Raw genomic sequence first — 13681 nt, 5'->3', positions numbered from 1 at the left:
TGTCTGTCGGATTTTAAGCTGTTTAGTAAACGGTGAGGGATTAGATTTTACTTACATAAATTTTATCACACCCATATACTTTCTATTATAAATTATGTTTATGTAGAAGTGAGATAAAGCTGCTTGAAATGATAATTACACTAACACATTAATATATATTAAATTTGGAATCTTGAGTGCTAGCACTCAAACTATCCTATAAAAAGTTAAATGACATGGAAATCTTCATATTAAATATTTATAATTTCATATTCAAATTTAACCTAATATAGTTGTACACTTTGCTGACTCCGTACCCCGAATACACCAACAAAAGGAGTTGTAAACAAACCACACCTGAAATACAGCTGAATGAATACGTGAAAAACAAGAGTGAGTCTACCTATATTTTCATCACACACAACACTATTGCGCACTGATTTTATTATTGTGTAATTTATGTGGGCTTAACAGCCAGTATATTTTTTGATAGCTTGAAATCAAAGCAAAGAAAAATAAAACTCAAATTTTAAATGTAAGTAAAGTCATTGATGACGTTATTATTCCTGGAGAAGATGGGTGTCGTAACTCGTAGCTGGGCGTAGCATCCTCTACGAACTCGCGACATCCGCGCGACAGACAATACTGTATTTTGAGGGAACGAACCTAGTCAGTTACTGTTGTATAAAAAAATTATAGATATTATATATAGATTGTAGTCATCTTTAGAATGGTCATAAAAACAAAAAACATAAAGTTGATACATTCAATAACTTCAGTGCTTGCATTAATAAGCAAAGAGTCTGGTTTTGGCGTCCTGCCATTTCTTATTGAAACGTTATAATCACACAATTTCAGAGTTGAAAATGAAACCCTTGCAATCTTGTCAGATTCAGCTGGTTCTTATTATATATTTTCATGAAAATCTTGCTCCATTTTACCAACAAAAGCGAGATTCATACAATCACGGCTTAGGCTTATAGGCGAAAAGTTTTCTATTTCAAATTTGTGAATCTTTTTCAAGTGGGCCTTCAGACAGCACGCACATATACATTTCATTAGACTTCAACAAGGAGTTTTGAGACCAATTTCTAAAACGAATTGTCATTATTTATGTATTTGCAAGGCGATATATTCTCATATTATCGCCTTGCAAAGTTGTGACGATCTGACGCCTTGATCACGAGTAGGCCGGCCTACTAAAAAAAAGAGGCAAAACTTAAATTTTGAAGATTCGGCGGTGGTGAAAACCGTTGATTTCACACAGGGTTGTTGTCAAGTCTACCCGCTTGCTTGACGTCAACCGTCTTTGGAAATTCTGATATATCTATCAGCTGTCAAGGGTGTTTATTTCTTAACCGCGCCGCACGACACCCACGTCCACTATAATTATTTATGTGAAAGTGGATCGATGTTGGTCACGTGCTGGTTGCAGTCACGTGCGCGCGGCCATGTAACCGCAACAACCGCGATCCGGTTCCCGTAGGCTTCTCCATTGTCTGTCGCTCCGGTTTTAGAACCGGGTCGGTTCTACCGAAATTATCGAACGTTTCTTTGTACGCTTCTAGAAATTTCTTCAATCTCTTGAAAGGTATTGAAAAAAAATAATTTGCGAAAATAGGTCGAGTATTTTTCATCTAAGGAAATGTAATAATCATTAATTATGTTATAATTTGCACTTATTAAAAGACATGGTACCTACGTATTGACAAAATAGATGAATTTCCTATAATTATAATCGAAATGGAAGAATAACTTATTATGGTGTATCGTGATGGTGTATTTTTTTAATGACAACAGTGATTCGATAATTTCTCGAGGAATATTTCCATAGTCTAAGCGATTTGTTGTTCTAGTCTACGATCGATGTTCCCGTTTAACTGTGAATTAAGCTTCTCTGATGAAGTGCCCGAAGCATTGTTCGATGACAGCTGCTTCCAGGCGCCCGGCGATGTTTGAAGCACGATTAATCTCGATGTTTCATCGCCACTGATATTATGCGTACCTATAACAAAATATTTGGTTTTTATATTATATTGAGCAATACACTTTCTGTTATATTTACGTCTGCTGGGCTATCAAATAAGAAACCTACACTCAAGGGAAGCTTTCTATAAATAGTTCAGATAAAATACAAATAAAAATAACTATCTATTTATTATATTGAAATTGCACCTTTACGATTTTCACATAACGCGCATATACTGCGGCCTATGTGAAGAGTTCACCTAATTAAACATACAAATTTCTATGAAACTCGGTCCTATATAAGTTTAACAATAAAGATGTTCGTATTCATGTATCTATATTTATAACGCATATATATATCCTTTTGAGTTTTCTTAACCGTTTTAACCATTCATGCATATCTAAAGATTTGTACCCTTCACTGAATGTGACTTTTTTTTACTTTGATTTCCATGCCTGAATTAGGTACCTTCCTAGTTGCCAATTATTTTCCATGATTACCATTGTGTAATAACATACTATGTATTTGTATAATATTATATGACAATAGATGTAATTAATGTCTTATTTCGAGAATGACTATAAATCTCTCACTCATGTTATCAAATCATGCTTTGTAATATACCATTGATTATAAAAACGGATGGATCATTCACCCTAAATAGCTATATGAGTATATGGACATGGAGAGAGTAAAAGTTTTCGCTATATATGAGATGTCCCAGCCGCCGCCGCCGGCACGCCCTGCGCATCCACAATAGCTCAGCCAGATTATGAATTTTTTACTTATAAAATGCTGTGTACTTACACAGCATTGAAATATTTTGTAAAATCATGCCCTGAATATGCTAGCTTCTGACATCTGAAGCAAAGACCATCAATGTCTATCATACAGGCTGATTTTTTTATATTTTTATTGAGAGAGAGTTTTTTATATTTTTATTGGCTTTGAATATGTATTCATATTGGAATCAATATTGGATTTTGATGATAGGCTAGCAACCTATCACTATTTAATTTCAATTCCACTAACACGCCTGCCATGGTGGCCAAGTTTTGTAACTCTTTGCTTTCGTGAGGGATAAAGATGTGATAATGTACATACTTACGTTTATTTTTTCCTTTAACTAATAAATAATTTATACCCGCATACCCGAAAAGACATGTTGTTTGTAATTAATTCACGTCAGGTACCACACAAGTTGGATCTTACTCTCGGTGGACCAGTAGGTACAGTTTAGGCGACGTTTTGTTTAACTTATTCATGGAACTAGTTGGTAACAATATGTGCAACTATTTAGAGTTCGGGTAAATGAATGTTTACATTATTTACAAGATGACGAACGAGACGTAAAAAGTTTATCATTTAACGTAACATTATGGGAACAGGATGACACACGAAGGCATGCGAATATTATGTTGTACACAGGTGTATAGAAATAGGTTTATTGAAAAATTTACACAAAAAATAATGGCACCAAGTTTGTCGGTTCGGCTAGGAAAGTAGCATATTATTTAATAATAGTTGTATTTTAAGTATTCTTACAATTAATTAAGTAGTTGTTTTTTGCATTGGACTTACGTTTACTTTCTCTCACGAAAAGTAGTAGATCTGCCATGAAGCACAGCATCCAACATTTTTTCAAAATCCAAAGTAGGTATATATACTGTGAGATACACCTTTTTTTGTAGATAACGAATATGAAAGTAACTCGATATATTTATTTGGATCGTGAAGCTAGCAAATTGTTACAAATTGTGGTCGGGCGTCGGAACCCACACAAAGAGTTCCCTTCCTATTGAAGCCGCGGGCGAGGCCCACGACAGCAGTTTCCTCTCTGTCTGCCGCGACTACGACTTTTCAAACATTTGTCCATGTTTTTATAATGTGATTAATATTAAATATATCTAAGTATAATAATACTTTATTTTAATATCTAACTAGCAGTTAATTATGAATAATAATCTATTGAAATTATTTTTATAAGCTCTATTTTAGACTTCAATATTACAGCGAAAATATTTTCCGTTTAAATACTTAGCAAACTTGCTTTGAAATTTTAAATGTTCCAAGATTATCAATTGTTTTAATTAATTGGCCGAGATAAAGGTCGGATATTATCAATCTTAAAGAGAGCAATTAAGTTCTCGAGTCAAACGCACGACCGCCATCATTAATTTTTATAAAAGGAAAACTTTCGGCCATTCTTTGAAATTAAGCCTGAATCAACTTAAAATAAATTGTAAAGAAGATCCTTTAACAACTTTAAAATTTCAATTGATTGAGAATTTATTTTTTGCCAGATATTCTGGGATTGCACTCTGGTTTTGTACCTATAGTTTTTCGTTATTACATCGTGCGTCGTCATATTATGTGACATGACTTTTATATTTTTCGATTCTTTTTAGATATACACCTAAAAATAAGTACTTCGTTTTGTATTCAAGAATATAAAAATTAAGACATCATTAGACTATAGCAAGTCAAAGCTACTTCACTTGTGTTCTAGATTACGTGATTTTACTTTTCTTTTATTTAACTTTCATTTAGATTAGATTATTAATTTTCCATGATCCAAACTGTCACATTTACATAATACTACTAATTTAAAATAAGGTGACGAAAGTGGGAAAACGAAATGGTTAAGTTTATTGCGCATTTAAAGACACACAATTGTCAGTATTTTATCTGTAAGAAAGCCAACAGCCGTTGCTCTACTAAAAGACCTATAAATTCGCTGGAGTCTGTGATATTAAATATTCACTGCAGCTGTATTCAACGAACAGGAGGTAACTATCTGAAAATACCTCGCCACTTCCATCGGGAATAGGTTTTCTTTTCAAATATACACAATTTTATGGTCTACTTATTGTTTGCTTGAAGATCAATGTATGCAAATTCAAATAAATTTTGGTTACTTTTTACTTCTACTACTCATTATATATTTTGAAATGCTGAACTAATGACGTTACATAATGATGTATCGAGTGTGTTATTGCTAACACTGGTGTCAGAATTTATTCAAGTCGCCTAAAGGCATCTGACATTTATGACTACTTACCGCCATGTAGTGGCAGGTACTCGCATACACACTAGGGAATTAAACTGTCAACCAGTGTGCAGGTTTCACGATGTTTTCCTTCACAGGAAGCAAGTGATTGTCAGATTGGTATACAAACACATATGGCACGAGTAGGATACGAATTTGAGACCTTTCGATCAACAGACACCCGTCTGTTGATCGAAAGGTCTCAAATTCGTATCCTTTTAACCATCACCGGTTCAATATGAGTAATATAATTTTACTAGCTTTTGCCTGCGGCTTCGCACGCGTAAATTTTAGTTCTTAAAAGGAATCGAAGTAAAATTTCAGTTATTCTTTTATCGCGTATTATAAGACAAGAAGTAATAAACATATTACTATGATTCAAATTGTTGCATGTCGTTTCCCGCAAAGTGTTCCATCCCATTTTCCGCTACCTGTCCCACTACCGCTTCCCGTACAGCGTGCCGAAAATTTCATGGACCTCTCTTCAAAAATAATTAAGTTTCGCATAAATTTCCACCCCTACATAATTCCCCTAGACATACAATTTTCAAAACCTAGTCATTGCATTATTATATTTTACTAATCACCAGTTTTTAACTAAAATTTCAAGTTAATATAACTTGAAATGTTGACTCCAAAAATGACGAAATTCCATTCAATCTTGTAACCTCTTTTTCTCTTTCTTTGGAATGAAATTTCCAAAAATTCTTTCATAGGAGATGTTTTCTAGTCGTCTACCTTCCTGCTAAATTTCATATTTCTAGGTATAGTCGTTTTTGAGCCGTATTAATGATACGGAGGCTCTATGCTATAGGGGGCCCCCAACCTGTGTAAGCAAAAAATAGTAAAATGTTGTCCACAACGTCCACGCTTCAAAAATTAGGAAGTTTCATATACATTTGCAACCACTCATGCCTCCTAGGGGATGAAATTTTCAAAATCTAATAAGTGCATTATATTATATTTTACTAAATAAAACCATTAAACTGAAAAAGAAAATAAGAAAAAAATGGCATGGTGACAAAACATAATATACCTCATAATACAAATAAAGGTACAGTTGCAATTTCGAAATTTAAATTATGAGCAATTTCTTCCAGACAATCTTATGGAGAAATGCAAGAAAAGAATGACATTTGAGCGAGTTAATCTCTAAAAATAAAAGAAACGTGTGAAATAGGAGCCCCGAAGTGCTAAAATATACTTCGGTCAATATTAAATGCAGTGAAAAATTAGTTAGCAAACATTTTATCATCGTTCCTCCTGTGTGTTGGCGTCGGCGGATGCAGGAAGCCGATCACGGGACACGAGATAAGAGGATTACTCGCCGCCACGCGGCCCATTGTCGCCCTGTATTGTAATATCTTGCAGAGACATTAATATAGCTATGGAAAAAGAAAACAACTAAATTCAATGATATTATTCAATGCGTAATACTCTAGTTTCAGCTGTTATTTTATTTAGCGGCTAACACATATAAGGAAGACAAATCTGAATAATATCCAGGGTCAATTAACTTTCTTCAATTATAATTTATATTTAAAAGAAAATAAAGCGGTTGAAGTCCATCGATTTTTATTGCGATTGGCAACGTCATTTGCATTGTAACTACTAATCCAGTATGTGTCATTAGTGTCATTAAATGCATTGTAAAAAAAAATGGGGACATTTTAAACTATGTTTTAATTCAAAATCATTACAATACTTATAACAGCCAACAAGTTACTGTTTGTAATTAAAACAAAAATAAACTATCTATTTCGAACATATAATAAACATGATAACACATTCATACACACACAACCGTTACCTCTGATTACATTTACGATCTCCCTGTCGACAGATAATAAGGAAAGACTTTCTGAAACTCCCTTCAGAGCATCGTGTACTACAAGCAAACAATAACTTAGTTTAAATGTGACATGCACAAAGTAAACTTACGACAATTTATCAACTGGCGGACATTCAATTGTTATTTAATTTCCTCGCTCTTTATTATGGCAATCGTGGTTGTACAATAGCTATTTTCCACATTAATTAATTGAACTGACGAAGGCGAGAAGGAAATACCTACTTAGATTATGTATAGCGGTGATAAATGTGACGTAGCATATTGTTTGTATACCTGTCTTATTTTCTGAGTAATATTTTATGTTTAACTAACAGTACACTTGAAGAACTTGTTTAATATGCTTATGATTTTACGATTATATGATTCGATTTTATCTTATGCATGCCATAAGATAAAATCTAGGTAGTTAGATATCACAGGCTCTAGATGCCATATTTTTATTTAACACAATCTGTGCACCGGGGCTTCCCTCTCGTGGCAATTTTGGGATAAAAAATACCCTATGTGTTATTCCAGCCTATATTCTACTCGTGTACCAAGTTTTATAAAAATCCGTCTAGTAGATTTTGAGTGAGAGGGACAAATATTCATACACACATACATTCACACAAACTATCGCATTTATACTATTAGTAGGATGGTATATTCTAAACCTTTACGTGTCGAGATGCCATAATCGAGGAGATATTGTTTTCGGTAGGGGTAATCTCCCAAACATGATTTGATAAAGCTGACTCAGCGGAAGTGCTGTTTATACTCATTTATCAGTGCCTCTGGAAGGAAATTTATGCTATGTTTTTCACTTACCTTTATTAATTACTAGCGGCCCGTCCCGTTTCGGTAAAAACAAAATAAATTGTACACCTAAACCTTCCTCAGGAATCATACTATCTATTGGTGAAAACCGCATGAAAATCCATGCAGTAATTTTTGAGTTTATCGCGAACAGCCAGACGCGGCAGAGGACTTTGTTTTATAATATGTAAATATGCGTAATTTGCAAAAGCTTTAAGACCATAAGTTTAAAATAATAAAGTAGGATTTGTATTTAATGACTCAAGGGATAAACGAAGATGACGATAGTTCGATTTTTTACATGCTCATTATCACACCTAAAACTTGTTTCCCATCTACTAATGTAACACTTTAAATCAACGAATACTACTAATTCATGACCAGTTTGAAGATAAACAACAAATTTATCGCACATGAAGGTGAGCGTATCTCCGAGACACAAATTGGACATGCGTGAGTGCCAGCAGGCGGCAGGCTATATTGGCCCAGCATTATTGATGGGCGCTATTTATCCTGAGGTCACACGGCGACACCGCTTCACAAAGGCAGACTCTCTAACCTTTCAATTTCCGTTGTTCAACAAATCTAAACTACTTGTGTTGAATAAAATATAAAATCTGACACTAATTCTGCCTAAATTAGCGTTCAGTCATTACAATTAATGTGAATTCACAAGTTCTTCAGTTGTGTCCAAACTTACACCAAATAGACCATCTTTATTCTTCACGAAGCAGAAAGGAAGGAACACTCATAGGTCGTATACAACGAGGTCGAAATATTGTAATTGTCTTAACAACTTACTATTTTCTTCTTATTAAAAAAATATTATTATGCTTAAAAGTAAGTACTGCACAATCAGGTTGCGCCGTGGGGTAGAAACTTAGAAATAATATTAGGAACATGGTATTATATAGATATATCTATGTAATTAAAATGATATTGCCAATTAATTATACACCACATTTTCAGGGCTACAGCGCGCAAATTGTATGCGTAATTAACTTAAAGCTGACTCGCTGTAAATGCAGAATGCAAGTAACTAAATCATATTGAGCCTACAGGGGGCGCCACATTATTGTAACTTGCAGTTATTTCCTGCGGCCGCGATATGAGCTGCGGTTATTAAGCCCACATTAGTAGAGCAACAGATAATATTATACTGCAAGATATCTCTGCCCCCTAGTGTAGCTCACTTGGCAGCGGTCCAGAGAATATAGCAAAATTATAATGGGCTATTTTAATATTTAGTTTTAACAAATAATAAAATTTGCACCCATTTAATTTACCTAGCTTTTTTTTATTTATTGGCCTGCAATTCCATAACTTGTTTTGCAATTACCCTACAAGATTCATATTGTACCTATCATAAACAGTTGCTAAAAGCTGTATGGTGATAATACGAGTATAAAACATATATTTAAAAAATAAAGAAGTGATTTTAAAAGTGATTTTATGTATTACAAAACACTTATGTACGTATTACAGTTTATTTGAATTTACACCATGTGCCTGTGTGTTACATAACTTAATACTTTAGAAAAATAATTTAAACGACATAAATCGTTTACTAAAATAATTTTAATTATCAACTTAAACTTGATATTAAAGTTTTGCACTGATGTGTTCTCGTAGCAGCTCGTAGCTCGGCGTCGTAATTAGCTACGACTTTTGCATATAGACGCAAATGCCCAATTTCCTAAAACATATATTTGATCATTAAAATTAAATACTAATATGTAAACATATTATTTTATTAAATATATTATATTTGCATGTGCTTATATTTATTAAAAAATATTGCAAATTTCAATTAAAATTCAATCAATTTTAGTATATCTGGCAAGTGAATGTACATACGAAACTGGAAAAGTTACATTTAAAACCAAATGTATTGATGACCGTCATTTCACTATTAATGGTCGCAGCTCACATGGACGCGGTTATCGAGCTTCTCTATGATTGATTGAGTGTAGGTTCACCCCCGCCCTCTTTTCCTCACCCACCGTTGCCATACAACCTTCCGTAAGGTTGTGTTTATACTGTTATCTTGGTTGGTGCGCTGCAAAGAAAATTCGAAAACGTACATAATATTTGCAACTCGATACTTCTTGATCTAATTTGGGGAACTCGCTAATATATAGACTAACGAACAATGAAAATAGAACTGCAGCAAACTACGGAAAACAGTTTTATATGACTTAATTCTCAACTAAGACACAAACATTTGGTTTGGTTAAAGAGTTTTGCTATAAAACAACTAATGGCCAGTCGTTCTATTTTGAATTGGATGATTATTTTGCGACTGTTTCATGTTAAAACCGAAAAGTACAATTAAGGAAGTTACATACACACACAAATACACACATATTTCATCAATGACGGCTGAACAAAATCACAAAATAACTGAGGGGAGTTATCGAGATGTCCTCAACAGAGAGCGTAAACTGGGTCTAGTTTGTATTTTAGAGTTGTACAACGTCTACTTCCTATCCACCATGACCCCAAAATAAGCAATGTAACCAAGACAAAATGGGTTGCCTGCACAGTCTGCCAATGTGTCCGCGGCCTGGCGCCCGCTGAGACGCCATGCTTGACATGTTGTACCTACATTTGTTCTGATTTGTTAGACACCGCACTCCACCATCCGACATTACGTGATTAGAAAACTAACTTCGTGTTAGATTATATTATTCATTATGTTTTGATGTATTCATGTTTTTTTCCTATAACTGTTTGGTGCTCCAAAGCTGATAAGTGGAAATCATATTATATTCATACGTCATTAAAATTTAGACTACTGATAATTAAGATTAAACTTGGAAATATAGGTTGTCAGTAAAGAATATTTCAAGTAACCTTATCAATAGCTAATAGTTTTTCCTCTTTCTCAATGTATTTAAAACATTGGGCATTTCGCCATCGCTAGCTGATGATTTGGTAAAATTTATAATTTAGTTCTTTTAAAAATTAAAAAGTTTATATATTTTTATCTATTACTAACTTTTTAAATTTTGCGTTCGTTACACTAGAACTAGTTTTTCATGAAACCATAGCATTTCATGAAAAACTACATGAAACCATATAATTTAAGTACATGAAAAAAAGTTTGTGACCTGAATAACGATTAACGTTGATCACTGTACCAATTAGAGGGCAAATTGCATAGAACACGTGTCGATGGGCGATTAGACGAACGAATGATCGTAAAAGGACATTGTATTAGCTATTAAGCGATCAGAAGGGTGTTAATTGGACATCCCAACTACAGCATGTGCCATTCAACACGTGGTAATTATTATGGCGTTATTAGTGCTGTATAAAATCATTATACTTAATTATTACTGTTTACTTCTTGATAATATTGGTTATTAAGCTTGTGGTTACGCAATATGGTTTTCTTGGAACTTTTGTGGGATAGAATGTGTGGAATAAAACACAAACATGATGGAGTTCAATTTTAGAAAAAAACGAGGATACCTAGGAAAGTGGTTATAAACAACTTAATTGGATTATATAAAATACCTTCCAAACAATTTTCTAGTAATGTGTAAATAGGTAATGTGGAGTATAGTTTTCATAACTATATTGATAGAACCCGTCAATCTAGTCAATTCTTATTGATAAAGTTACAGGGAGCATAGGCTGGTCCTCCGGGAGCGGGCGGGGAGACTGCGAGCTGACTCTGCTCGACATCTTGTAATTAGCCGCGAGAGTCGCCCGCTTATTAACATCACGCCTCGAGAGATCTAAAAGAGACAGTTGATTAAAACCCATCCACGACACACAGGTGGTTAATGAGAACTCTCTTTGAGTAGCCAATAGAAGAGCTGCTTAACAAATTAGTTCCAGTGTATAATTAAAATTATGTCATAAAAATCATGCATGTCTCGGAAGTATATATCTATTTATGTTTAAATGTTAAGATAATATGAGCTAAAGCGTGTGGTTCCGCCCTAGAAAAGCACCATTCGATATCTACCCTCACGTGGTTATATTACGAAGCGACTACGGGACACATAGCCTAGGCAGCTGATAGGCAACAATAGGTCGAATCTTTGTTTTATTTGAAACCATCTAGAAAATTGATGATGATCACCCAAATTCATTTAATTTGTTTTAGTTTGCGGTGGACTTTATTTTCCTTCTACCTGTTATAAAATGTGTTTGATATAGTGCGTTTTTAATTCACTTGGTTATAAGTTCTCCCTGTGCAGATTTTAAGTTTCTTAATACCTATGCTATGCAAGAGATGTTTGATTAAAAATAACTAAGTACATGTTAATGCCCTGAGGTATCGTAAATACTTAACTAAACTCATTTAATAATATAATTCAAACATTTTATATTACTCTTCCACCACGCTCCCCTTTTCCGAGAACAAAAGGTCGATGTTTAACAACGGATATCTTGTTACCGAGCACGATACATGCTCTTTTTTCTTTTGAGTAGTAAGCACAAAACAAATAAAGACCAGAAAAGGCGACTAGTTTTGAAGAAAAAAAGTTATTCTTCTTACTCTTCTTTAGCCTCCTTCAACATCTTTTCATCTCTTCCGACATTGAGGTCTCTGGATCCAATTTGAACCGGCTATCTTGTTCACGTCGCTTTTCCACCACATTCTTGGTCTTCCCCAAGGACGTCCTTAGTTTTTTTAATACACCAACCAAAATACATTTAAAGAAATAGATCACCTATTTCCCGCCAAACAGCAATACTTACAGTTTCCTTGTTTTGAAACCGCAACACAATAACAGAGTTCCGGTTTCAAGAGAGAGGAGTGAGGCAGTGAATTAACAGGGTACTGTGCCAAAAGAGACTACGCCGGCAACGCACGTGCGATGACGGTTGGGTGGTGTTGCAGGAATCACTTCAGCAAAGCGCAGTAACTATGATCTTGGCCTGCTTAGTAGTATTAAAAGTAGAAATACGTGACGTGATTTCGTTATCTATAACCTATTTTCAACAAACGGGTTATCTTTCTGAATTCTTATTATTTTGTGCTAGTGGCTACCAGCGGCGGGCTTGATAACTAATTAATCACTGCCTGTGAGCGGCGATTCTGCGCGGAGTGAAAAATGCTGAATAACGATAAAAGTGAGAAGGGTCGCCAGAGCGCCAGCTGTCACCGCCTTCCCCGTTATTTCCTTAGGTGCAGAGGTCGGAAGAGACATTTGAGAAGCAAATTTCTAGCTCTTACTATGATGCTTATTTAGCTAAATTTATAATATTACAAAAATTAGATTTGTAATAAACATTATGTAGAACATGGGTAGAGATAAAGGTTAGATCTTTTATATTAACATGGATTGAAAATTCACAACAGCTTTCTTGACTCCGTGGTCGTTCCATTCTTGATTGATCTGTATTAAGTTACTGTATAATAGAACACATAAACCATTAAGTAGAGTACAAGTTTCTTCACGATTAATATAAAGTAGAATTATTAAACGTATTAGACCTAACTTTATGTTTCCAATTAGACTACATTAGTATCGATAAACATTACTGAAAAATCTATTTCTGTACATTCCAGGAAACTTATCGGCGGTGGGCGTGTAGTACAATGGTGCCACTTTGGGTAGAAGAAGGCGCAGAAGAAGGTGGGGAGGAGGGGGGTAGATCTCGGCGAGCGCCGGCCGAGCACACAGCGCGCTGGCATGCTCGGCATCTCGAGCGTGTGGGCCACCTGGACCGGCGGCGCGGCGCCGGCGCCGGCGGCGTCGTGGGACGATGGGTCCGCGCCGCCGCCGCTGGCCCAGGCCGGCCACTGGCCAGACTCAAGCCTTGCCTCTCAGTTTGTCAGCTCGTCGAGCAACACTGCCCATATTTCCTGCCGGCGGACCGCGCGCCTGCTTACCCCACACAGTACGCTGGCGAGCCCACCTTCCTATGCCTCGGTACGTGGTGTATATCTAACACTAAAACTCTTGTGCCTCTCAAATCATTATTCAGTCACAGTATGCTATTTTCTGACGACATGTTCTTTCGACATGCCCATCATGTTTTTAAAGTAACTTATGAAGAAAGTAAACTAAAT

The 13681-nt window shown here is 35.2% G+C and overlaps 1 protein-coding gene across 1 annotated transcript in view; it reads left to right on the top strand.

Annotated features, from left to right (window-relative positions):
- Mid1 overlaps window positions 1-13681 on the top strand; it is a 42787-nt gene that overhangs the window by 22675 nt on the left and 6431 nt on the right. Inside the window, exon 2 of the mRNA XM_053745884.1 lies at window positions 13178-13541. Within this exon, the coding sequence (XP_053601859.1) occupies window positions 13178-13541 (364 nt within the window). The remainder of the gene's footprint in view (window positions 1-13177; window positions 13542-13681) is intronic.

Source organism: Plodia interpunctella, chromosome 5 (assembly GCF_027563975.2).
Source record: "Plodia interpunctella isolate USDA-ARS_2022_Savannah chromosome 5, ilPloInte3.2, whole genome shotgun sequence".
Lineage (NCBI taxonomy): Eukaryota > Metazoa > Arthropoda > Insecta > Lepidoptera > Pyralidae > Plodia > Plodia interpunctella.
The sequence above is the reverse complement of the archived record's forward strand: the minus strand, read 5'-3'. Positions and strand labels throughout refer to the sequence as shown.